This window comes from Microcaecilia unicolor, chromosome 2, assembly GCF_901765095.1.
Source record: "Microcaecilia unicolor chromosome 2, aMicUni1.1, whole genome shotgun sequence".
In the NCBI taxonomy this organism is placed as follows: domain Eukaryota; kingdom Metazoa; phylum Chordata; class Amphibia; order Gymnophiona; family Siphonopidae; genus Microcaecilia; species Microcaecilia unicolor.
In genome coordinates, this window is record NC_044032.1 from 5,935,588 (window position 1) to 5,961,707 (window position 26,120).

General features: G+C 46.5%; 1 protein-coding gene across 1 annotated transcript in view; it reads left to right on the top strand.

Moving 5' to 3' along the window:
• The window catches only part of LOC115462762, an 80,623-nt gene extending 56,873 nt beyond the window's left edge, over positions 1-23,750 (top strand). The window contains exons 5-6 of the mRNA XM_030192745.1: positions 11,554-11,607; positions 22,975-23,750. Coding sequence (XP_030048605.1) covers positions 11,554-11,607; positions 22,975-23,378 — 458 coding nt within the window. The 3' untranslated portion in view covers positions 23,379-23,750. The remainder of the gene's footprint in view (positions 1-11,553; positions 11,608-22,974) is intronic.
• The last annotated feature ends 2,370 nt before the right edge of the window (positions 23,751-26,120 follow it).

Below are 26,120 nucleotides of genomic sequence, written 5' to 3' on the forward strand. Positions count from 1 at the left end.
CCCCTCTTCCATCCTCCGAGTTACTTCCGCCCTCCTCCCAATCTCAATCCCCTCTCTCACACCCTGAAGAGAAAAAGAAATCCTGACCAGACCTCCACCCTAACCACCTACTGGAGGCCCCCCCAGGCCTACCTTTAAGAGTCTGGTGGTCTAAGGGGTCCAAAGAGTAAGAGCGATGCCCACTCGCTCCTGCTCTTTGCAGCTCCAGCCTCAAAATGGCTGTTACGATTCTGCCACTAGAAGTCATGGCGGCCATTATGAGGCCAAAGCTACGATGGGCAGGATCAAGTTAGCATTGCTTCTGCTCTCAAGACCACTTAAGGCATAAAGTATAAAATACTACATGCATCAACCTTCTCCTACAAGAGCACGCAACTCTGGAACGCACTGCCACGCGGCCTGAGAGCGGTCTATGAGTTGACAGACTTCCGCAAACAATTGAAGACCTATCTCTTCGAAAAAACATACCGCAAGGATCAAAACATATAAATCCCATATACATCATAACAATGCCTCAAGACATTACCTCACGTACTCCACTTCCCCGTACTCTCTCCCATTCAACAATCTACCCACAGATAAAAACTGTTTACCCCATCGCTCTCTTGCTATTATTCGATCACCGTAGTAATTCCCCAACGTCATATCCTATAGTTTCTACACCCCAAAGGTGATTGATCTGACTCTGTCTTCCTTAACTTTTCACAATGTAACCCATAATCGTAATGTAACAAACTGTATTTCCATTATTTACAATGTATTGTAAGCCACACTGAGCCCGCAAATAGGTGGGAAAATGTGGGATACAAATGCAATTAAATAAATAAAATTAAATTAAATCACCAGTGGAGGCTCATTTTCAAAGCACTTAGCCTCCCAAAGTTCCATAGAAACCTATGGAACTTAGCCTCCCAAAGTGCTTTGAAAATATGCCTCCCTGCAGGGCTATCAAAGGTAGGTCTGGGAGGAACTATAAGGGATGGCGGGGGGTCCGGTCAGGCTCCACCCATGGACTGCCTCAGCAGATTGGCAGGCACATGCAAATTAACCAGGCAGGAGGCTCTACTGCCAGCTAAATTGCTTTAAATATCAGGCTCTAAATTTTAATTCCGTTTTTTTTTATTTTTTGCAGCCAAATACTCAACAGAGATGCCAGAGGATTGGGATGCTCCCTCTCCTCTTGTAGGTAAGAATAGCAGCCCTGTTTCTTTCCAGTCTCCCCCTACTGCCCTCCCAGGCCTCTCCGGTCTTCCCAGCTTGATCAACTTAATGTTCCTTCTTTCAGAGCCCTTGCTCATGCCACTATCCACAGTTCTATCTTTTCGGTACAGGGCCCGGATCTTTGGAACAAATTGCCCCAGCATCTCAAATTCTGTTCCTCCCTTCAGCAATTTAAGTCAAAACTTGAGACATACCTCTGTTGGGATGCCTATAGCTGACCCCTGTCTCACTTTGGGGTTCTTGACAGCTTGCCTGAAATAGACCTTTTCCACCACCCCCTGCTTTCCTATCAATTATTCTAGTTTCACCCCTTCCCCTCCCCATCCTCCAACCTATCTTACTTTCTTCTCTCATCCCTTTGATTATTATGTAGCCGCTCAGATACTGCCGTTGAATGGGCGGGGTAGAAGTCTTCAATAAACCACCACCATTTCTTACCCTGCTTAAACTCATGGCTTCTTTGCCCCCGACGAGAGCTTCCCAACAGGCAGCTTCCACCACAAGAGGCTCCTTCAATGTCACTGCAGCAGGCGGACGCACCGGGGAGTTGAAGACCGAGGGGAGACAAGGCCACCTCAAGCCCCAAAGGGTCGGGGCTGTCCTTCACCCGAATCCAACGTGGAGACCATCTTCCTGGAAACCTGTAATGGGGTTTTGGTGGCATACCTCCAGATTGATTGCTGCATGGGGGAATAAGTCTTAGTCGCTGGGGAACAATCATGACCACCCCTTTCTGTTTAGTATGTGGCATAACTCAGGAGAGATCAAAGAAAAACAGCAGCAAACTCCAATACTCAGGTTGCACCGCCAGCTCACACCGCCAGCTAGGCCAACTCCCACCAGCTGTGCCTTTTAAATTTGTGATGTCACTTTTCTCCCCAGGATAATTTGCTACTCTTACAATCTGTGGTGTTAAAATGTCACCAGGATTCACCATTGCTCTTGTCAAGCTCATCGGAGTTACGGGTTATGGGTTAATTTATTTGTTATACTTCCTGTAAGGAATAGTAAGAACCTACCCAAACGACAGTGAACTAATTAAAATGACATGTCAAAATGTTTTGAAATGGTGGAAATTCATCAGTAAGGACTCACCTGAACCCGAGAGCTTAACATAACACTGCCAAAATCAAAGGCACTTCAATGTGCTCTCCTTACATCACAGAAATTTCCACTTGCTTTAAAATGTCAATGAAATGTGTCCATAATTGAAAAACAGAGAAGGGCGACAAAGATGATACAGAAGATGGGACGACTTCCCTATCAGGATAGGTTGAAGAGGCTGGGGCTCTTCAGCTTGGAGAAAAGGTGGCTGAGGGGAGATATGATAGAGGTCTATAAGATAATGAGTGGAATGGAACGGGTCGATGTGGAGCGTCTGTTTACGCTTTCCAAAAATACTAGGACAAGGGGGCATGCGATGAAGCTGCAGTGTGGTAAATTTAAAACGAATCGGAGGAAACTTTTCTTCACTCAACGCGTAGTTAAACTCTGGAATTCGCTGCCGGAAAAGGTGGTTAAGGCAGTTAACTTAGCGGACTTCAAAAAAGGGTTGGACGGCTTCCTGGAGGAAAAAGCCATAGAACGTTATTGAATGGATGATGGAATAATACAGTATTTCTAGGATGGGCCTCCCAACCACCGGCTCTGGCACAGACCGTACAAGTCTGTCCAGCACTATCCCCGCCTCCCAACCACCAGTCCCGCTTCCCACCACCGGCTCTGGCACAGACCGTATAAGTCTGCCCAGCCCTATCCCCGCCTCCCAACCACCAGCCCCGCCTCCCGATCTTGACTAAGCTCCTGAGGATCCATTCCTTCGGCACAGGATTCCTTTATGCTTATCCCACGCATGTTTGAATTCCGTTACCGTTTTCATTTCCACCACCTCCCGCGGGAGGGCATTCCAAGCATCCACTACTCTCTCAGGCAAACATTACCTGTAGTTCCTCGATCGACACCAGCGGACGAAATAAATGCTTGCCTAAAATACTCTACTTGCCTAAAATACTCCAGCTGCAAAACGATCAATTAGCTCAGATATTCTCACATCAATTGTTGAAAATGGGGAACGGAAAGGTGCCGGTTGATCTGACCTGAGGACGAATTTCATTGCCTCAAAACTTCTGCAATTTACTGACCTCAAAAGAACAATTGGTTGAAAAAGTATTTCCCAATATTCAAACCAATTATAAGAATCACGAATCGCTGAGTGAACGAGCTATTCTTGCGGCCAAGAACAAAGACGTCTACAAACTGAACAATATTATTCAGTCTAACATTCAAAGCGAGCCACTCACACACAAGTCCGTCGACACTGTTCTGGAAGCGGAGAAGCGCTTAATTATCCAACAGACTTTTTCAATTCACTCGATCTGCCAGGGATGCCACCGCACGTACTGCAATTGAAAATCGACGTGCCAATTATCATGTTGCGAAATATCAACCAGCCAAACCTTTGCAACCACACGTGGCTTGCAGTAAAAAAATGAATGAGCAATGTCGTACAAGCAACAATCTTGACAGGACCTTTCAGAGGTGAACATGTCCTCATTCCTCGCATTCCTATGATTCCAACGGATATGCCATTTCAATTTAACAGATTGCAATTCCCAATTTGATTGGAGTTTGCAATCACCATCAACAAAGCTCAGGGCCAATCTTTAGAATTCACCCGTTTACATCTACACACGGATTGCTTCTCACATGGACAATTATATGTTGCATGTTCTACAGCCGGCAAACCAGACAATCTCTATCTCTGCACACACAATGGAACAACAAAAAATATTGTATACCCACAAGCATTGTGAAATTAAACATATTAGAAACGTGCGCTTCCTCTTTTCTTTCTTTCCATTTAACCAGACTGAGCCACAGCAACGCGTGGCCGGGTAGAGCCGGGTTTTCTCTTTCAAAAAATACTAGGACTAGGGGGCATGTGATGAAGCTACAAAGTAGTAAATTTAATAAGAATCGGAGAAAATGTTTCGTCACGCAACGTGTAATTAAACACTGGAATTCATTGCCAGAGCGTGTGGTACAGATTGTTAGCTTAGTGGGGTTTAATTCTTTTTCTTGAATGTTAACTCCTAAGATAACTATGATTCGGATTATTCTTCCCAATGTGCATGTTTAGTAATACGCCTATGCTCCACCCACATGTACAGTGGGGGAAATAAGTATTTGATCCCTTGCTGATTTTGTAAGTTTGCCCACTGACAAAGACATGAGCAGCCCATAATTGAAGGGTAGGTTATTGGTAACAGTGAGAGATAGCACATCACAAATTAAATCCGGAAAATCACATTGTGGAAAGTATATGAATTTATTTGCATTCTGCAGAGGGAAATAAGTATTTGATCCCCCACCAACCAGTAAGAGATCTGGCCCCTACAGACCAGGTAGATGCTCCAAATCAACTCGTTACCTGCATGACAGACAGCTGTCGGCAATGGTCACCTGTATGAAAGACACCTGTCCACAGACTCAGTGAATCAGTCAGACTCTAACCTCTACAAAATGGCCAAGAGCAAGGAGCTGTCTAAGGATGTCAGGGACAAGATCATACACCTGCACAAGGCTGGAATGGGCTACAAAACCATCAGTAAGACGCTGGGCGAGAAGGAGACAACTGTTGGTGCCATAGTAAGAAAATGGAAGAAGTACAAAATGACTGTCAATCGACAAAGATCTGGGGCTCCACGCAAAATCTCACCTCGTGGGGTATCCTTGATCATGAGGAAGGTTAGAAATCAGCCTACAACTACAAGGGGGGAACTTGTCAATGATCTCAAGGCAGCTGGGACCACTGTCACCACGAAAACCATTGGTAACACATTACGACATAACGGATTGCAATCCTGCAGTGCCCGCAAGGTCCCCCTGCTCCGGAAGGCACATGTGACGGCCCGTCTGAAGTTTGCCAGTGAACACCTGGATGATGCCGAGAGTGATTGGGAGAAGGTGCTGTGGTCAGATGAGACAAAAATTGAGCTCTTTGGCATGAACTCAACTCGCCGTGTTTGGAGGAAGAGAAATGCTGCCTATGACCCAAAGAACACCGTCCCCACTGTCAAGCATGGAGGTGGAAATGTTATGTTTTGGGAGTGTTTCTCTGCTAAGGGCACAGGACTACTTCACCGCATCAATGGGAGAATGGATGGGGCCATGTACCGTACAATTCTGAGTGACAACCTCCTTCCCTCCGCCAGGGCCTTAAAAATGGGTCGTGGCTGGGTCTTCCAGCACGACAATGACCCAAAACATACAGCCAAGGCAACAAAGGAGTGGCTCAGGAAGAAGCACATTAGGGTCATGGAGTGGCCTAGCCAGTCACCAGACCTTAATCCCATTGAAAACTTATGGAGGGAGCTGAAGCTGCGAGTTGCCAAGCGACAGCCCAGAACTCTTAATGATTTAGAGATGATCTGCAAAGAGGAGTGGACCAAAATTCCTCCTGACATGTGTGCAAACCTCATCATCAACTACAGAAGACGTCTGACCGCTGTGCTTGCCAACAAGGGTTTTGCCACCAAGTATTAGGTCTTGTTTGCCAGAGGGATCAAATACTTATTTCCCTCTGCAGAATGCAAATAAATTCATATACTTTCCACAATGTGATTTTCCGGATTTAATTTGTGATGTGCTATCTCTCACTGTTACCAATAACCTACCCTTCAATTATGGGCTGCTCATGTCTTTGTCAGTGGGCAAACTTACAAAATCAGCAAGGGATCAAATACTTATTTCCCCCACTGTATGTTCCCCTTGCAGTTACGCACTAAGTGATTTTGGTGTGTACTTTATAGAGAATAGTGCCTAGCACTTAGGTGTGTAAATGTCAATTATTGGCGCCTCTGATGCGTGTAAATATTCTATAACCTACGCTCGCACTTGTTGCCCGACATTAGGCGCCAAGGTCTAGAATGAGAGGGAAAGCAAGTGACTGCTCTGACCTCCTGAATACAATCACAGGAGACTTGTGCCCTTTACAGCCGCACCCTCAAATAGTCAACACACTTTCTATCGAGTCAACATTTTTCTTCTAAATCATCTCCTGCATCCTGCTGTAGGTTGGAAGACTCTCAAATACCACACAGCTATAAGAACTGCTTTGGACTTTATAACTGAATTGTCTTTTGAAAACTGTCATTAAATCTGTACTTACAGTTTTTATAATTGTTGAACTGGATTTTCTATGTGTTTATTATTTTCTCATGTACTAATTTCTACTTTTCCTATGGTCATACAATTGATCAGTTTGAGATCTGAAATTAGTAGTTAAAATTAAATTTACTTTGGTCAGACTTATGTTTGCCTTTTAATTTATAATCCCATCTGTAGACCCATGCCACACCCTGTTTTTTTAATTCCCAATTTTTGAGAAAGTTAGCAGTGCATATCCAAAGTCTAAAGAGTAAGAGCAATGCCCCCACTTGCTCCTTGCAGCTCCAGACTGCTATGATTCTGCTGCTAGAAGTCATGGCAGCCATAGCTATGATGGGCAGGAGCAAGTCAGCATTGCTTCTGCTCTTAAGGGAAATGGGACTTCAGATACCGCCTTTCTGAGGTTTTTGCAACTCCATTCAAAGCGGTTTACATATATTCAGGTACTTATTTGTACCAGGGGCAATGGAGGGTTTAGTGACTTGCCCAGAGTCACAAGGAGCTGCAGTGGGAATTGAACTCGGTTCCCCAGGATCAAAGTCCGCTGCACTAACCACTAGGCTACTCCTCCACTCATTCCACCAATAAGAGCCAACCTCATCAGTGATGTCACAATGGCTTGATTGCCCGATACTTGGCTCACTTCTGATATTGTGATGTCATAAGGGAAAGGGAAGTGGGACTTGACATACTGCCTTTCTGAGGTTTTTGCAACTACATTCAGAGTGGTTTACATATATTCAGGTACTTATTTGTACCAGGGGCAATGGAGGGTTAAGTGACTTGCCCAGAGTCACAAGGAGCTGCAGTGGGAATCAAACTCAGTTCCCCAGGATCAAAGGCCACTACACTAACCACTAGGCTACTCCACTAGCAACAGTCCACTAGCAGGACGTCAGACTCACAGAAACAGAAGCCTGCGCAGCCGCATTGCTGATCTGCAAGGGCTAGGGTTACCATATGGCTGCAGAAAAAGGAGGACGGATTGAGCCAGCCGGGTTTTACTTCCATTGCTTTGAAAGCAATGGAAGTCAAACCCGGCTGGCTCAATCCGTCCTCCTTTTTCTGGAGCCATATGGTAACCCTAGCAAGGGCAGGCTTCTGTTTCTGTGAGTCTGACGACCTGCACATACGTGCAGGACGTCAGACTCACAGAAACAGAAGCCTGTGCAGCCGCGTTGCTGATCTGCAAGGGCCGGCTTCTACATGGAATGTTGCTAGTGGAATAGCAACATTAACATTCCATGTAGAATCTCAAATAGGGAAAGGGAACTTGGACTTGACATACCGCCTTTCTGAGGTTTTTGCAACTACATCCAAAGTGATTTACATATATTCAGGTACTTATTTTGTACCAGGGGCAATGGAGGGCTAAGTGACTTGCCCAGAGTCACAAGGAGCTGCAGTGGGAATTGAACCCAGTTCCCCAGGATCAAAGTCCACTGCACTAACCACTAGGCTACTCCTCCACTCCAGGACCACTTAAATCACCAGGGCTATCAAAGGTAGGCCTGGGAGGAACTATAAGGGATGGGGGAGTGGGGGTCCGGTCAGGCTCCACCCATGAACTGCCTCAGCAGGGGTGCAGGGTGGTTAGTGCTAATATTCAGCAGCAATGTCTGAATATCAAGCAGATTGGCAGGCACATGCAAATTAACCAGGAAGGAGGCTCTACTGCCAGCTAAATTGCTTTAAATATCAGGCTCTGAATTTTAATTCCTGTTTTTGATTTTTTGCAGTCAGATACTTAACAGAGATGCCAGAGGTTTGGGATGCTGCCTCTCCTCTCCTAGGTAAGAATAGCAGCTCGGGAGAGCCCCTGTTTCTTTCCAGTCTCCTGACCCCCTACTGCCCTCCCAGGCCTCTCAGGTCTTCCCAGCTTGATCTACTCAACGTTCCCTCTTTCAGAGCCCTTGCTCATGCCATCATGCCACTATCCACCGTTCTATCTTTTCGGTACAGGGCCCGGATCTTTGGAACAAATTGCCCCAGCATCTCAAATTCTGTTCCTCCCTTCAGCAATTTAAGTCAAAACTTGAGACATACCTCTGTTGGGATGCCTATAGCTGACCCCTGTCTCACTTTGGGGTTCTTGACAGCTTGCCTGAAATAGACCTTTTCCACCACCCCCTGCTTTCCTATCAATTATTCTAGTTTCACCCCTTCCCCCCCCCATCCTCCAACCTATCTTACTTTCTTCTCTCATCCCTTTGATTATTATGTAGCCGCTCAGATACTGCCGTTGAATGGGCGGGGTAGAAGTCTTCAATAAACCACCACCATTTCTTACCCTGCTTAAACTCATGGCTTCTTTGCCCCCGACGAGAGCTTCCCAACAGGCAGCTTCCACCACAAGAGGCTCCTTCAATGTCACTGCAGCAGGCGGACGCACCGGGGAGTTGAAGACCGAGGGGAGACAAGGCCACCTCAAGCCCCAAAGGGTCGGGGCTGTCCTTCACCCGAATCCAACGTGGAGACCATCTTCCTGGAAACCTGTAATGGGGTTTTGGTGGCATACCTCCAGATTGATGGCTGCATGGGGGAATAAGTCTTAGTCGCTGGGGAACAATCATGACTACCCCCTTCTGTTTCTTTCAGGGAGAGAAAACTAACAGCTTATAGCAGCAGCAGCTTCAGAGAACATTTTACATCTCACAGATCTGCTGCAGAGAATACCTTCTCCTGCTTTAGACTTAGTCCCACCCACCCAACCCCTCTACCCACCCACCCCTAGAGTGACATGTCTTATAATAACCTCCCTATCAACCCAATCATTATTTTTACCTCACCCATTTCTATTCTTCTATCACCTTCTCCCACTATTCCAGCCAGAGTTACACCTGATCACACTGACCACCCTTCAACATCTTCAGTCCTTCTGTGACTGTTCTACTACTACTACTACTACTTAACATTTCTAAAGCGCTACTAGGGTTACGCAGCGCTGTACAATTTAACATAAAAGGACATTCCCTGCTCAAAGAGCTTACAATCTAAAGGACAAGTGAGTAGTCAGTTCGATAGGGGCAGTCAAATTGGGGCAGTCTGGATATCCTGAAGGTAAGAGTTAGGTGCCGAAGGCGGCATTGAAGAGGTGGGCTTTAAGCAAAGACTTGAAGATGGGCAGGGAGGGGGCTTGACGTAAGGGCTCAGGAAGGTTGTTCCAGGCATAGGGTGAGGCGAGGCAGAATGGGCGGAGCCTGGAGTTGGCAGTGGTGGAGAAGGGTACTGAGAGGAGGGATTTGTACTGTGAACGGAGGTTTCGGGTGGGAACGTAAGGGGAGATGAGGGTACAGAGGTAGTGAGGGGCAGCAGACTGAGTGTATTTGTAGGTAAGAAGGAGAAGCTTGAACTGAATGCGGTATCGGATTGGAAGCCAGTGAAGTGACCTGAGGAGAGGGGTGATATGAGTATATCGGTTCTGGCGGAATATAAGACGTGCAGCAGAGTTCTGAACAGATTGAAGGGGGGATAGATGGCTAAGTGGGAGTCCGGTGAGGAGTAAGTTGCAGTAGTCAAGTCGGGAGGTAATGAGAGCGTGGACGAGAGTTCGGGTGGTGTGTTCAGAGAGGAAAGGGCGAATTTTGCTGATGTTGAAGAGGAAGAAGCGACAGGTCTTGGCTATCTGCTGGATGTGTGCCGAGAAGGAGAGGGAGGAGTCGAAGATGACTCCGAGGTTGCGGGCAGATGAGACAGGGAGGATGATTTCCGGAAGTTTAGGTGGTCGTACGTTGTTTTCACGGCTATTGGTAGTACGTTCCACAGTTGTGTGCTGATGTAGGAGAAGCTGGATGCAAAGTTAGTTTGTAGTTGACTCCTTTGCAGCTTGGGTGGTAGAGATTTAGATATGTTCGGGCTGATCTGATTGTATTTCTTGTTGGTAGATCTATCACTTGTATATGTGAGGGGATATAAGTACATAAGTAATGCCACACTGGGAAAAGACCAAAGGTCCATCGAGCCCAGCATCCTGTCCACGACAGCGGCCAATCCAGGCCACCTGGCAAGCTTCCCAAACGTACAAACGTTCTATACATGTTATTCCTGGAATTGTGGATTTTTCCCAAGCCCATTTAGTAGCGGTTTATGGACTTGTCCTTTAGGAAACCGTCTAACCCCTTTTTAAACTCTGCTAAGCTAACCGCCTTCACCACGTTCTCCGGCAACGAATTCCAGAGTTTAATTATGCGTTTGGTGAAGAAAAAGTTTCTCCGAATTGGTGCACATTGGGCATGCCTGGCTGCCTACGCGGCTTAGTAAAAGGCCCCCTGGATAGCAGTAAGGGGTCCCTCAGAAATGCCCGTGTGGCAAGTGTTTCCTTTTTCGGGCTTTTTTCCCCACTTCTGTAAAAGGGGCCTTGGAGCGTGACAAATCCACGCGCAGACACTACCGCAAGTTCTTTTTAGCACAGCTTGGTAAAAGGACCCCTTAAGGGCCCTTTTACTAAGCCGTGTAGGCGCCTAGGCGTGCCCAACATGTGCCAATTGATAAGTTGCTTCTATGTGTCGCATTTTATGAACTTCAGAAGGAAGGAAGTTCTCTTTCGCATGATGCAAGTACTATGGTGAACACTAGCAGTACTGTTATGGTATGTGGAAAATATACCCAGTTGTGTATTACCATCTAACAGCTTTATGGAGATAGGTATTAAAGTAAAATGCTCAATGTGATGTAGAAACATTGCTTCAAACAGAAATCCGCAATAGCGGAGAACTCAATGATCCCATGTGGATACACAAGACAACAGGTGAAAGTGGGAAAAAGACCACGGATTCCAGAAGCAAAAGAGACAATCTCGAGTTGTAAATGTTTATTGATTAAAAAAAACTCAACACAACGCTGTGTTTCGGCCACAAGACCTGCCTCAGGAGTCTTACTATTTGTGGAATATACTTCAAGATTTCTGTCATGAAGCACTTCCAAAAGAATCAGATAAAAAAGTGGTCTTGACAAAGACCTTTTGGAATAAGAAATGCGTTTCTTCTTGTCTAGTGAGAATAGTGTAGAGAAACGTTGCTAACAAATGGTCATTTGAAAAATTCAATCTTCCTGTAAAGGTCTCCGTCAGCACAATGACTCCTCTAGGAAGGAGGCTCTACTGCCAGCTAAATTGCTTTAAATATCAGGCTCTGAATTTTAATTCCTGTTTTTGATTTTTTGCAGTCAGATACTTAACAGAGATGCCAGAGGATCGGGATGCTGCCTCTCCTCTCCTAGGTAAGAATAGCAGCTCGGGAGAGCCCCTGTTTCTTTCCAGTCTCCTGACCCCCTACTGCCCTCCCAGGCCTCTCAGGTCTTCCCAGCTTGATCTACTCAACGTTCCCTCTTTCAGAGCCCTTGCTCATGCCATCATGCCACTGTCCCACTATCCACCGTTTTATCTTTTCGGTACAGGGCCCGGATCTTTGGAACAAATTGCCCCAGCATCTCAAATTCTGTTCCTCCCTTCAGCAATTTAAGTCAAAACTTGAGACACATCTCTGTTCAGATGCCTTTAGCTGACCCCTGTCTCACTTTGGGGTTCTTGACAGCTTGCCTGAAGTACACCTTCATCTCTCACTCTGTCTATTCCCCCCGCCCCCTGCTTTCCTATCAATTATTGTAGTTTCACCCCTTCCCCCCCCCCCTCCATCCTCCTACCTATCTTACTTTCTTCTCTCATCCCTTTGATTATTATGTAGCCGCTCAGTTATTGCCATTGAATGGGCGGGGTAGAAGTCTTCAATAAACCACCACCATTTCTTACCCTGCTTAAACTCATGGCTTCTTTGCCCCCGACGAGAGCTTCCCAACAGGCAGCTTCCGCCACAAGAGGCTCCTTCAATGTCACTGCAGCAAGCGGACGCACCGGGGAGTTGAAGACCGGGGGGAGACAAGGCCACCTCAAGCCCCAAAGGGTCGGGGCTGTCCTTCACCCGAATCCAACGTGGAGACCATCTTCCTGGAAACCTGTAATGGGGTTTTGGTGGCATACCTCCAGATTGATGGCTGCATGGGGGAATAAGTCTTAGTCGCTGGGGAACAATCATGACTACCCCCTTCTGTTTCTTTCAGGGAGAGAAAACTAACAGCTTATATAGCAGCAGCTTCAGAGAGCATTTACCATCTCACAGATAGGCTGCAGAGAATAACTTCTCCTGCTTTAGACTTAGTCCCACCCACCCTACCCCTCTACCCACCCACCCCTAGAGTGACATGTCTTATAATAACCTCCCTATCAACCCAATCATTACTTTTACCTCACCCATTTCTATTCTTCTATCACCTTCTCCCACTATTCCAGCCAGAGTTACACCTGATCACACTGACCACCCTTCAACATCTTCAGTCCTTCTGTGACTGTTCTACTACTACTACTACTACTTAACATTTCTAAAGCGCTACTAGGGTTACGCAGCGCTGTACAATTTAACATAAAAGGACATTCCCTGCTCAAAGAGCTTACAATCTAAAGGACAAGTGAGTAGTCAGTTCGATAGGGGCAGTCAAATTGGGGCAGTCTGGATATCCTGAAGGTAAGAGTTAGGTGCCGAAGGCGGCATTGAAGAGGTGGGCTTTAAGCAAAGACTTGAAGATGGGCAGGGAGGGGGCTTGACGTAAGGGCTCAGGAAGGTTGTTCCAGGCATAGGGTGAGGCGAGGCAGAATGGGCGGAGCCTGGAGTTGGCAGTGGTGGAGAAGGGTACTGAGAGGAGGGATTTGTACTGTGAACGGAGGTTTCGGGTGGGAACGTAAGGGGAGATGAGGGTACAGAGGTAGTGAGGGGCAGCAGACTGAGTGTATTTGTAGGTAAGAAGGAGAAGCTTGAACTGAATGCGGTATCGGATTGGAAGCCAGTGAAGTGACCTGAGGAGAGGGGTGATATATCGGTTCTGGCGGAATATAAGACGTGCAGCAGAGTTCTGAACAGATTGAAGGGGGGATAGATGGCTAAGTGGGAGTCCGGTGAGGAGTAAGTTGCAGTAGTCAAGTCGGGAGGTAATGAGAGCGTGGACGAGAGTTCGGGTGGTGTGTTCAGAGAGGAAAGGGCGAATTTTGCTGATGTTGAAGAGGAAGAAGCGACAGGTCTTGGCTATCTGCTGGATGTGTGCCGAGAAGGAGAGGGAGGAGTCGAAGATGACTCCGAGGTTGCGGGCAGATAAGACAGGGAGGATGATTTCCGGAAGTTTAGGTGGTCGTACGTTGTTTTCACGGCTATTGGTAGTACGTTCCACAGTTGTGTGCTGATGTAGGAGAAGCTGGATGCAAAGTTAGTTTGTAGTTGACTCCTTTGCAGCTTGGGTGGTAGAGATTTAGATATGTTCGGGCTGATCTGATTGTATTTCTTGTTGGTAGATCTATCACTTGTATATGTGAGGGGATATAAGTACATAAGTAATGCCACACTGGGAAAAGACCAAAGGTCCATCGAGCCCAGCATCCTGTCCACGACAGCGGCCAATCCAGGCCACCTGGCAAGCTTCCCAAACGTACAAACGTTCTATACATGTTATTCCTGGAATTGTGGATTTTTCCCAAGCCCATTTAGTAGCGGTTTATGGACTTGTCCTTTAGGAAACCGTCTAACCCCTTTTTAAACTCTGCTAAGCTAACCGCCTTCACCACGTTCTCCGGCAACGAATTCCAGAGTTTAATTATGCGTTTGGTGAAGAAAAAGTTTCTCCGAATTGGTGCACATTGGGCATGCCTGGCTGCCTACGCGGCTTAGTAAAAGGCCTCCTGGATAGCAGTAAGGGGTCCCTCAGAAATGCCCGTGTGGCAAGTGTTTCCTTTTTCGGGCTTTTTTCCCCACTTCTGTAAAAGGGGCCTTGGAGCGTGACAAATCCACGCGCAGACACTACCGCAAGTTCTTTTTAGCACAGCTTGGTAAAAGGACCCCTTAAGGGCCCTTTTACTAAGCCGTGTAGGCGCCTAGGCGTGCCCAACATGTGCCAATTCGGAACTACTGCCCGGCTACTGCGTGGCCCGGGTGGTAATTTCATTTTTTACTCATGCCCAATACGAGCGTCAGAAGATATCTTTTATTTTCCGGCGCGTAGCGCTTACTGAGCAGTCATTGGCATGTTACGCGTGCAGACCATTACCACTCGGTTAAAGCGTGAGACCTTACCGCTAGGTCAATGGGTGGCGGTAAGGTCTGAGACTGAAAATGGACACACGCCAATTTTTATTTTGCCGCACGTCCATTTTCGGCCAAAATTTTAAAAAGGCATTTTCTACAGGTGTACACGCGCCTGCACTAGCGCAGGCCATTTTTCAGCGCACCTTAGTAAAAGGAGTCCTTAGTGCGGTAGCCTCATCCCTTTGAAACACTTTGCTCTTGGGCATTCATTTAGAGACATCACTCAGGAAATTCAGAATAGCTTTGAGAAAATGCTATTTTGTCCAGGCTTTCCCAGATTAGCTTTGCCATTTATTGGGCTTCATTGCTTTACAGATTCCAACAATTGTTTGGTATTTTTTTTTTTTTAAATTAATGTTTATTGTCACCGATACAAGCTGCGGTTACACACCACCATATCCATAATATAGTGAAAAAACAAACAATAAAGCCATATGACCATCAAGTACAAATGAACTAACATCATAGTCGTTGTGCCCCGCCTTGCACCGGCTTTTTCCATATACCCCCATCACCCAATCATCTCATCCATCCCCTTCCATTCCTCACCAACTCACATCATCCATACCACACACACTCTCCTTACCCTTTGTCCATAGGCGCCCAGTATAAGAGGCTTGGACAGGCTAAGCCTCCCCTGCTGTGCTCTGAGAGGTTTAAATTGTTGATTTACCTCCATCCTCACAGCAGGAGCTGCAGTGAAAGCCCTCTAGCCTTGTGTAGCCAATTGTAGAAATTGGTTTATGGTTTGTTTAGCTTACTGCTGGGAGAGCTGGGGAGGGGGGGGGGGGGGGGGTTGGCTGGAGGTGTCCTGGGTTGCCAGGGAGATATTTAAGGAGGATGACTTCCTGACGTGCACTGAGGACAGATAGCAGCAGAATCAGAAAAACAAAGGTAGAAAAGATCATTTTATTTTCATTATAGTGTTTGGAATATGTCCACTTTGAGAATCGGGTGCTCAACTTTAAAAGTTTATATTTATTTACTTATTTATGGCATTTTATCCCACATTAAACATGAATTAGGGTGTTTTGTGGCTCTACATGAGAATTGTGATGATATGATCCCTTGTTTCATATTGTTGACGGTCTGCATTTTCCGTATGGGTGGTATATTGGTGTATTAGGTTCTGCCCAGTGTAATATTTATGGTACAGTAAGGTTCTGAGTGTGTTTTTGCACAAAGTTGTGCATAGTGTTTTGCAGTTGAGCGATTGTGCTTAGAATATGCTTTGAGCAACCACTTTATTCTTTGACATATGATACATATCTAATATCTAAATTTAATAAAAGGTATTAATTGTGACTTTTATTTTTATTTATTTTTTCTATGTGTTATCAGACAATTATGGATTTAAGCTCCACCCCTTTCCCACCCCTAACCCCGCCCCCTTTAGCCTCCCCAAACATTCGGGCCACCGACCGCCTATGCCTTTGTCCCCTTGTCCCCTCCCCTCCCCCTGCACTTAACCATTGTAAACAGTCTGTCCACACCTTTGAGTATTGTTTGTTAGCTAATTTTAGTGACGTGGCATAGAGCTGGCTCTCATATTTACCAACCACTCTCATCCTTGCTCTCCAAGCATCCATGGGTATGTTATCAGAGGATGTCCAGAATTGCAATATAGTTTTTTTGACTAATAGGAAGGTCATATATATAAATCTCCTATGTGGATGCGAGAGCTTCTGAGCCAACAGGAGATTTTGGTCCCCTAAAAGTAAAGTTGCGTAATCCCACTCTATCTGTCTTTGAGTGACCTGCTGGATCACTCGAAACGCCTCATTCCCCAGTGAGAGGCTCGGGCACTCCAGAAAGGAGTGAATAAAGGTTCCCTTTCCCCTCTGGCATCTAACACACTGTGCATCTCCCCATAGACCCATCACTGCCCCTTTAGATTTAGTAATATAGGCGCGATGTAAGATCTTATATTGCATCTCCTGTAAATCCGCTGCTTTAGTCAGGTCATAGAGGGTGACAAAGAGCCTACAGAACTCCCGAACTGTGTAGGTCGTACCCAATTCAGCGTTCCAGTGACCCACCAGTCTCTCCGTACCCCCCTCCGGCAAATGCATTTGCAAGATCTTATATCAGGTAGAAAGGCTATTTGCTTTATATGGCAATTTCAGCAGAATCTGATCGAGAGCTCCCCACATCCATCGTTCCCCGTGTGTCCCCCTCAAAGTAGAATAGTAGTGTCGGACTTGAATGTACTGCAACAGATTATTGTTAGGGACGTCCCATCTGTCCTTTATCTGATCAAAGGTTTCCATAGTATCCCCTCCTTGGACTAAGAGATGACCCAAAATCCTACACCCCTGTTGTTTCCACTGAGTGAACACTGAGTACCCCACGCCCGCCGGGAAGTCCACATTACCCACCATACCCATAAAGGGGGACGCGTCTGGTGTTCTCTGTTGTCTCTCCCTCCACCATACCCATGCCCTTCTCATGGATCTCAAAAAGCTTATTCCCCCCCCCCCCCCCCCATCTGGTAATTAGTACTGGCCTGCATATGTATTAAGTTTATAAAAGACCAAGGTCGGCACCAATCCTCCAGCCCTCCACTGGGCAAGAACCGATAATGGTCCGCCAGCCCTTCGAAAATGAAACGCAGTGCTGCAACATTATACATCCCGCTCCCTTGTTATGAGATAACCTTTGGTGTCCAATTCTGGCCCCTTTCCCCCTCCATATAAAAGAGCATATGATAGAACAAAATAATCGCTCCTCCCTCCTTAGGATCCATATAGGTGCCACTTGTATGGGGTAAAGAATTTTGGGTAACAATCATTTTCACTAAAGCTATTCTCCCCATCAAGGATAGCGGCAGATCCTTCCACCTAGCACACAGCTGCCTGATTGTATCCATAGGTTCCAATATGTTCTTCTGATAAAAAAAATTCTAGTACTTGTACTGAGGAAAATGCCCAAGTATCACATGTGCACATGTGGAGTATGGTATCGGCAGTCTTTCGACTCCCGGTTCTTCCCTGCGTCCCGATAGTAACACCTCTGATTTAGATCGATTTACCCGCAGCCCTGACAGATCTCCAAATTCATTCATTATGGCCAATGCTCTCGGCAAATCCCGGGGGGCATGTGCCACCTACAGTAATATGTCGTCAGCAAACAAATTTAACTTAAATTCCCTATAGCCCACCCGTAGTCCTCGGATCTCTCTGCTGCTTCTTAATTTTATAGTCAGCGGTTCTACGGCCAATAAGAGGAGCGGCGAGAGGGGACATCCCTGTCGAGTACCCCTATGGAGTGAGAAGCTCTCTGTGAGTTTTCCATTGACCAACAGCCTTGCCGTCGGCAACGTATATAGAGCCTTAATCCAAGCTATACATATCCCTGTTATACCGAACCGCTCTAATGTCCAAAATAGATATTGCCAGGGAATGCTATCAAAAGCTTTTTCCATATCCAATCCCACCACAGCTTCCCTCCCTCCACTCTCTTTGTGTTCCTGTATTGCCAACATGGCTCTCATGATATTCATAGATGTATAGCGCCCCGGGACGAATCCCACCTGGTCCTCATGTACCAGAGTCGGTATTACCTCATTCATTCGCTTAGCCATTATGGCTGCCAACAATTTAATATCCTGATTCAGGAGTGATATGGGTCTGTACGATCCCACCTGCGTAGCATCTTTTCCAGGCTTAGGCAACATTACCACATGGGCTACCTTACGTTGTATGGACAACCCCTCTGTCACTATCCCATTAAACCATGCTTTCAGAGGCTCCACCACCAGATCTACCAATATGCGATAATATTCGGGACCAAACCCATCTGGGCCTGGAGCCTTAGTCAGCTTCAGGGATTTAATACCCTTCCTAATTTCTTGGTCTGTGATGGGTGCATTCAAATCCCGCAGCTGACCCTCTGTAGGCTGTGGGAGGTGTATCGATTGAAAGAACCTCTCACAAGCCGCTATATCAAACTCCCGGCTATTGTAGAGAGAGCGATAAAAATTTATAAATTGTTGCATCACCTGGGCCTCTTCTGTATACACCCTCCCCGCCGAATCCTTAATATTAGTGACAACTTGCCGTTTCCTGGGCGGTCGGACCAGATTAGCTAGTAGTTTTCCCGCTTTGTTGCCTCATTTCACTCTGGTGGATCCTCTTCTACTTCTATCCCTCTGCCTGTCGGCGTACCTCAGGGTACTGTTCTTGGTCCCCTCCTCTTTTCTATCTACACTTCTTCCCTTGGTTCATTAATCTCATCCCATGGCTTTTCCTACCATCTCTATGCTGATGACTCCCAAATCTACCTTTCTACCCCTGATATCTCACCTTGCATCCAAACCAAAGTTTCAGCGTGCTTGTCTGACATTGCTGTCTGGATGTCTCAACGCCACCTGAAATTAAATATGACCAAAACCGAGCTTCTCATTTCCCCCCCCCTCCAAACCCACCTCCCCGCTCCCCCCGTTTTCTATTTCTGTTGATGGCTCTCTCATTCTCCCTGTCTCCTCAGCTCGAAACCTTGGGGTCATCTTTGACTCTTCTCTCTCCTTCTCTGCTCATATCCAGCAGATTGCCAAGACCTGTCGTTTCTTTCTTTACAACATCCGTAAAATCCGCCCCTTTCTTTCCGAGCAGTCTACCAAAACCCTCATCCACACCCTTGTCACCTCTCGTTTAGACTACTGCAATCTGCTTTTTGCTGGCCTCCCACTTAGTCACCTCTCCCCTCTCCAGTCGGTTCAAAACTCTGCTGCCCGTCTCATCTTCCGCCAGGGTCGCTTTACTCATACTACCCCTCTCCTCAAGACCCTTCACTGGCTCCCTATCCGTTTTCGCATCCTGTTCAAACTTCTTCTACTAACCTATAAATGTACTCACTCTGCTGCTCCCCAGTATCTCTCCACACTCGTCCTTCCCTACACCCCTTCCCGTGCACTCCGCTCCATGGATAAATCCTTCTTATCTGTTCCCTTCTCCACTACTGCCAACTCCAGACTTCGCGCCTTCTGTCTCGCTGCACTCTACGCCTGAAATAAACTTCCTGAGCCCCTACGTCTTGCCCCATCCTTGGCCACCTTTAAATCTAGACTGAAAGCCCACCTCTTTAACATTGCTTTTGACTCGTAACCACTTGTAACCTCTCGCCTCCACCTACCCTCCTCTCTTCCTTCCCGTTCACATTAATTGATTTGATTTGCTTACTTTATTTATTTTTTGTCTATTAGATTGTAAGCTCTTTGAGCAGGGACTGTCTTTCTTCTATGTTTGTGCAGCGCTGCGTACACCGTGTAGCGCTATAGAAATGCTAAATAGTAGTAGTAGTAGTAGTCATTTATATAATTGGAAGCGCTGAAAGTACATATCCTTTACCGCCCTTTGAGCCAAGATATCATCAATTTGTTGCCTAACCCGCATCATCTGGGCTTTGCATGCTATGGTTAATTGTTTGGTATTATCATAACTGTATTACAGCCCCTCCTGATGTGTCTTCTTGTTATCACTTTTGTAAATATTTATTATTGTATCTTAGGCCTCTTTTCTTTTTCTGTTTTTCACCCTCTCATATTTTTTTAGCTGTAAACTATTTAGATACACTATTAAATTAGCAGTATATCCATTAAAGGTCCTGTTTACAAAAGCACGCTAGCGTCATAGGCGCCCAGTATAAGAGGCTTGGGGAGGCTTAGCCCAAGCGTCTCTCTCTCTCTCTCATCCCCCCCCTCCCGATGCACCGTTTATTCCTCGCATTCCCTCCCTGCAGTCTGTATAATTAGCATCTCGCTCTATCCCTCTCACTCCCTCCAGTGTGCTTTAGATCGTCATCGCCCATCGCTGCCGGTAGCGGCACACCAGCCTTATTACAGCTTGCTTTGGGGCTTCGGCCTGACGCTGACGGCATGATGTGCCCCGCCTCCTCTGACCAGCCTTCCATATGATGCGTCCAGCCCTCGCGGAAGCAGGAAGGCTGGTCAGAGGAGGCGGGGCACGTCATGCCGTCAGCGTCAGGCCGAAGCCCCAAAGCAAGCTGTAATAAGGCTGGTGTGCCGCTACCGGCAGCGATGGGCGATGACGATCTAAAGCACACTGGAGGGAGTGAGAGGGATAGAGAGAGATGCTAATTATAGGGACTGCAGGGAGGGAGTGCGAGGGATAAACGGTGCATTGGGGGGGGGGGAAGAGAGCCTGTCTGTAAAGGGGGGGTGGGCTCGTTTAAAGGCAGGGCTACAGAAATTATAGTGGGACTTAGACGGACAGACTGGAGGGGGTTGGCAGAAGAGAGCTTGCTTGCTGAATCTTTGGGGGAGAGAAAGATGAGGCCTTCAGCTCTCTCCCAAAGGTTCAGCTTGAACCTTTGGGAGAGAAAGAGAGCTGAAAGTGCTGCTCTGATAGTCCTGGGTGGGGTAGGGAAGGAGGGCAGGCAGGCAGGAGGAAGAAAAAAATATGTAAGACCCTGGAGGGGGAGACAAGTTATAGATGTGGACTGGGGGGGGCGGAGGGGGAAAGAGAGCTTGCTGAACCTGTGGGGGAGAGCTGATATTCAGCCATGGTGGTAATATTTGATTTAAAGAGAGAAAAACTGCACAAGGAGGAAGAAAATAGGCAGAAGCTGGATCCACTGGACAGTCAAGTCTGTGGAGGACCCAGCTTTTACTTACGGATGTAGGGCAAGAAATGAAGAAGAAAGGCGGAAAGTAAAGAAATAAATGGAAAGGAAGCCCTGGAAACGGAGTTAAGAGGACAGATAGCAGCAGAATTGGATACTGAGCCAGCATGATCAGAAAAACAAAGTCACCAGACAACAAAGGTAGAAAAGATCATTTTATTTTCATTATAGTGTTTGGAATATGTCCACTTTGAGAATTAGGTGCTCAACACTAAAAGTTTATATTTATTTACTTATTTATGGCATTTTATCCCACATTAAACATGAATTAGGGTGTTTTGTGGCTGTACATGAGAATTGTGATATTATGATCCCTTGTTTCATATTGTTGACGGTCTGCATTTTCCGTATGGGTGGTATATTGGTGTATTAGGTTCTGCCCAGTGTAATATTTATGGTACAGTAAGGTTCTGAGTGTGTTTTTGCACAAAGTTGTGCATAGTGTTTTGCAGTTGAGCGATTGTGGTTAGTATATGCTTTGAGCAACCACTTTATTCTTTGACATATGATACATAGCTAATATCTATCTAAATTTAATAAAAGGTATTGAGACTTTTATTTTTATTTTTTTTTCTGTGTGTTAGACAATTATGGATTTAAGCTCCACCCCTTTCCCACCCCTAACCCCACCCCCTTTAGCCTCCCCAAACAATTGGGCCACCAACCGCCTATGGCTAGCGTTGTTAGTGCGTGCTAACCATGTAGCCGCCCATAGGAATATTATGGACATCTACATGTCAGGCTGAGCAGGAATAGTGAGCCCTTGGGCCAATTACTGGCAGCAGTAGGCAAAACTCCCCACTACAGGAAGCGAGGCAAAACACAGACAGGCTGGAACAACAAAACAGGAATAAGCAGGACTGGAGAAGCCGAACTGGAGTGAAGCTGTAGGCAGTAAGCAGGAGAATAGTCCAGGAACCAAGCAGGTAGGCAGCAAGGTAGAGGGGAAACCAGGAACCAAACAGAGTCTATAGGCAGCAAACAGTAAAACAAACCAGGAATCGAGCAGGGACTTGGGCAGGCAGCAAACAGTAGAACAAACCACGAATCAAGCAGGGTCTTCAGCAGGCAGCAAACAGTAGAGGGTAATCCAAGAATCAAGCAGGGTCTTGGGCAGGCAGCAAACAGTAGAGATTAATCCAGGAGCAAACAGAGTCTTACGGCAGGCAACAGGGCAGAGAGTAATCCAGGAGCAAACAGAGTCTTTAGGTAGGCAGCATGGCAGAGAATAATCCAGGAACAAACAGAGTCTTTAGGCAGGCAGCAGGGTAGAGAATAATCCAGAAACAAAGCATGGTAAAGAGGAGCTGAGACCATGCAGGGCCAGAACTGAAACAATCACAGACCAGAACTCATCCGAAGACCTTTGGTGTTGCAAAGGCCCTGCTGAAAGGGCCAGGTGCCTCATAAAGGCAGTCACAGCTGAGATTATGAATAAGGGGGAGGCTTGATTGCAGGAACAGCAGAGCAGGCTGGGCTAGAACAGGATCCAGGAACGGATTTGACTTAACTGGATTGGAATTCAGGATTTTCACAGAGGCTTCAGGATTTACAAACAGGCTTGGCTTGGCTGGAGGAACCCCAAAGCAAGTCCAACAGGGAAAATAGTCACAACCGTGACACTACATTAACTATGTACGCTAATTTTTAGTGAGCGCTAAAAATGCTAGCTCGCCTCTGTAAACAAGGCCCTAAATTTAAAATAAGAAACGTGAAGCTTTTACAGCAGTGAATCATTGTTATCAAAGTGGCAGTTACGTACGATGTGTGAGATGAGATGTGTCAGTGTGCTTGATATAATTCTCATTTGCACTGTCTACAGGGGCACCACAGGCAAGCACATCCAGGCAGCAGGATTCAGCACCACCTCAGAGGCAGCAGAGAGAGGCACAATCAGTATCCTTTTCCATCAGTGAGGCCTCAGAAGAGGAGGAGGAGGAGGAGAATGATGAGGAGACTGACAACTTGGGGATGAGGAAAAAGATGGAATTGACCATCTCCCAGCTGAAGGAGGAATTGGAAGCCATGAAGAACTGTCTGGCCCAGTCTGAGGACAAGAATGAGGCCCGATATAGGGAGCTGCTGGACCTTATTAATTCCAACTATAAGTTACTGCAGAAGCAAAATAAGACCCAATTTCAGGCCCTGCAGGACCAAAATAAGATCCAATTTCAGGCCCTATTTCAAGCCGTTCTGACCCACAAGAGAACATCGTCCCAACACTGATGCCTCCCAGTAGCAGTTAATATCATACTGGTTCCCAAAGCTTTGTCAGATACTAAATACAAAAATAATCAGGCTAATTTTCAGAAGCACTGAGATGTTCAGAGCTGTGCTGAATGTTTTAAGTGCTTGAAAAAAAAAACAATTTTTACTGAATTTGTAGCATTTAAAATACAACCTATATCGAAGAGCATTGGAGGACAAACCACACTTCAAAAATTGAAAATACCTCCAATGAAAAAAAAAACAAACCAGCACTTAAGGGTCTGTCTTTTCCAAACAAAATATTTCATAAAGAGAGATTAAATATGGAGGAAAAAGCCTCAGAGCTTACAGGGGCACTGTTTTAACTTTATAGTGCTCACGTCTTCAATCATTGGCATAAAAATACCTCCATAATATACATATACATAGTAACATAGTAGATGACGGCAGAAAAAGACCTGCATGGTCCATCTAGTCTGCCCAAGATAAACTCATATCTTGAATTTGTACCTGTCTTTTTCAGGGCACAGACCGTATAAGTCTGCCCAGCAGCATTTCCCGCCTCCCAACCACCAGTCCCGTCTCCCATCACCGGCTCTGGTACAGACCGTATAAGTCTGCCCTCCCCTATCCTAGCCTCCCAACCACCAACCCCTCTTCCCCCCACCTGCTCTAGTAACTTATACTATGTTACTATGCGCGTGTTCTGTTTTCACACATGTGCCAATGTCAGCCGCTCATAGTAACATAGTATCATAGTAGATGACGGCAGAAAAAGACCTGCATGGTCCATCTAGTCTGCCCAAGATAAACTCATATCTTGAATTTGTACCTGTCTTTTTCAGGGCACAGAACGTATAAGTCTGCCCAGCAGTATTTCCCGCCTCCCAACCACCAGTCCCGTCTCCCATCACCGGCTCTGGTACAGACCGTATAAGTCTGCCCTCCCCTATCCTAGCCTCCCAACCACCAACCCCTCTTCCCCCCACCTGCTCTAGTAACTTATACTATGTTACTATGCGCGTGTTCTGTTTTCACACATGTGCCAATGTCAGCCGCTCATAGTAACATAGTATCATAGTAGATGACGGCAGAAAAAGACCTGCATGGTCCATCTAGTCTGCCCAAGATAAACTCATATCTTGAATTTGTACCTGTCTTTTTCAGGGCACAGAACGTATAAGTCTGCCCAGCAGTATTTCCCGCCTCCCAACCACCAGTCCCGTCTCCCATCACCGGCTCTGGTACAGACCGTATAAGTCTGCCCTCCCCTATCCTAGCCTCCCAACCACCAACCCCTCTTCCCCCCACCTGCTCCGCCACCCAATTTCAGCTAAGCTTCTGAGGATCCATTCCTGCTGCACAGGATTCCTTTATGCATATCCCACGCATGTTTGAATTCCGTTACCGTTTTCATCTCCACCACCTCCCGCGGGAGGGCATTCCAAGCATCCACCACCCTCTCCGTGAAAAAATACTTCCTGACATCTTTTTTGAGTCTGCTCCCCTTCAATCTCATTTCATGTCCTCTCGTTCTATCGCCTTCCCATCTCCGGAAAAGATTCGTTTGCGGATTAATACCTTTCAAGTATTTGAACATCTGTATCATATCACCCCTGTTCCTCCTTTCCTCCAGGGTATACATGTTCAGGTCAGCAAGTCTTTGGTCATACGTCTTGGAACGCAAATGCCATGCCATTCTCGTAGCTTTTCATTGCAACGCTTCCATTTTTTTAACATCCTTCGCAAGGTACGGCCTCCAAAACTGAACACAATACTCCAGGTGGGGCCTCACCAACGTCTTATACAGGGGCATTAAAACCTCCTTTCTTCTGCTGGTCACTCCTCTCTCTATACAGCCTAGCAATCTTCTAGCTATGGCCACCGTCTTGTCACACTGTTTTGTCGCCTTCAGGTCCTCAGATACTATCACCCTAAGATCCCTCTCCCCCTCAGTACCTATCAGACTCTCCCCGCCTAACACATACGTCTCTCGTGGGTTTCTACTCCCTAAATGCATCACTTTGCATTTCTTCGCATTGAATTTTAATTGCCAAACCTCAGACCATTCGTCTAGCTTCCTCAGATCCCTTTTCATGCTTTCCACTCCCTCCCGGGCGTCCACTCTGTTGCAAATCTTAGTATCATCCGCAAATAGGCAAACTTTACCTTCTAACCCTTCAGCAATGTCACTCACAAATATATTGAACAGAATCGGCCCCAGCACCGCCACCACAGTTGCAGGTGCTGCTATCTCTATTATCCTTCAACCTGTCATCCCAGGTGCTGTTATACCTGTTCCTCCTCTCGTTCTTCCTCAACCTGTACCCCTGCCAAGGGTCCCTACTACTGCAATCCCTTCTAGCTCTGGACCAGAATCCCGGCTCCAGACCCGCCCTTCAGTCCCGAGATCTGTCACCTTTAAACAACCCTCTAAAACAGTAGAATTTAAACAGCCATCTACACCAGTGAACCCCTTGTCACTCCCTATCACTTCGGGCAATGCTAATCTAGGTCAGTTACAAATTAACTCTGTGTCTACCCTTGACAAAATAGACAAAGCTCCCAATGTCTTGCGACAACCAGAAGTTGCCAGCCTAGATTGTGGCGAGCATGTTAGGTGTGGGCGCTGTCATAGGTTGGGCCATTTTTCTGCCATATGTCGACAGTCTTTTCATAAGCATGCCCGGCGTAATAATCCCCCTGTCCAGCAATCATTCCCTTTGTGGAACCCGGACCAAAGCCATTCTCAATAACTAG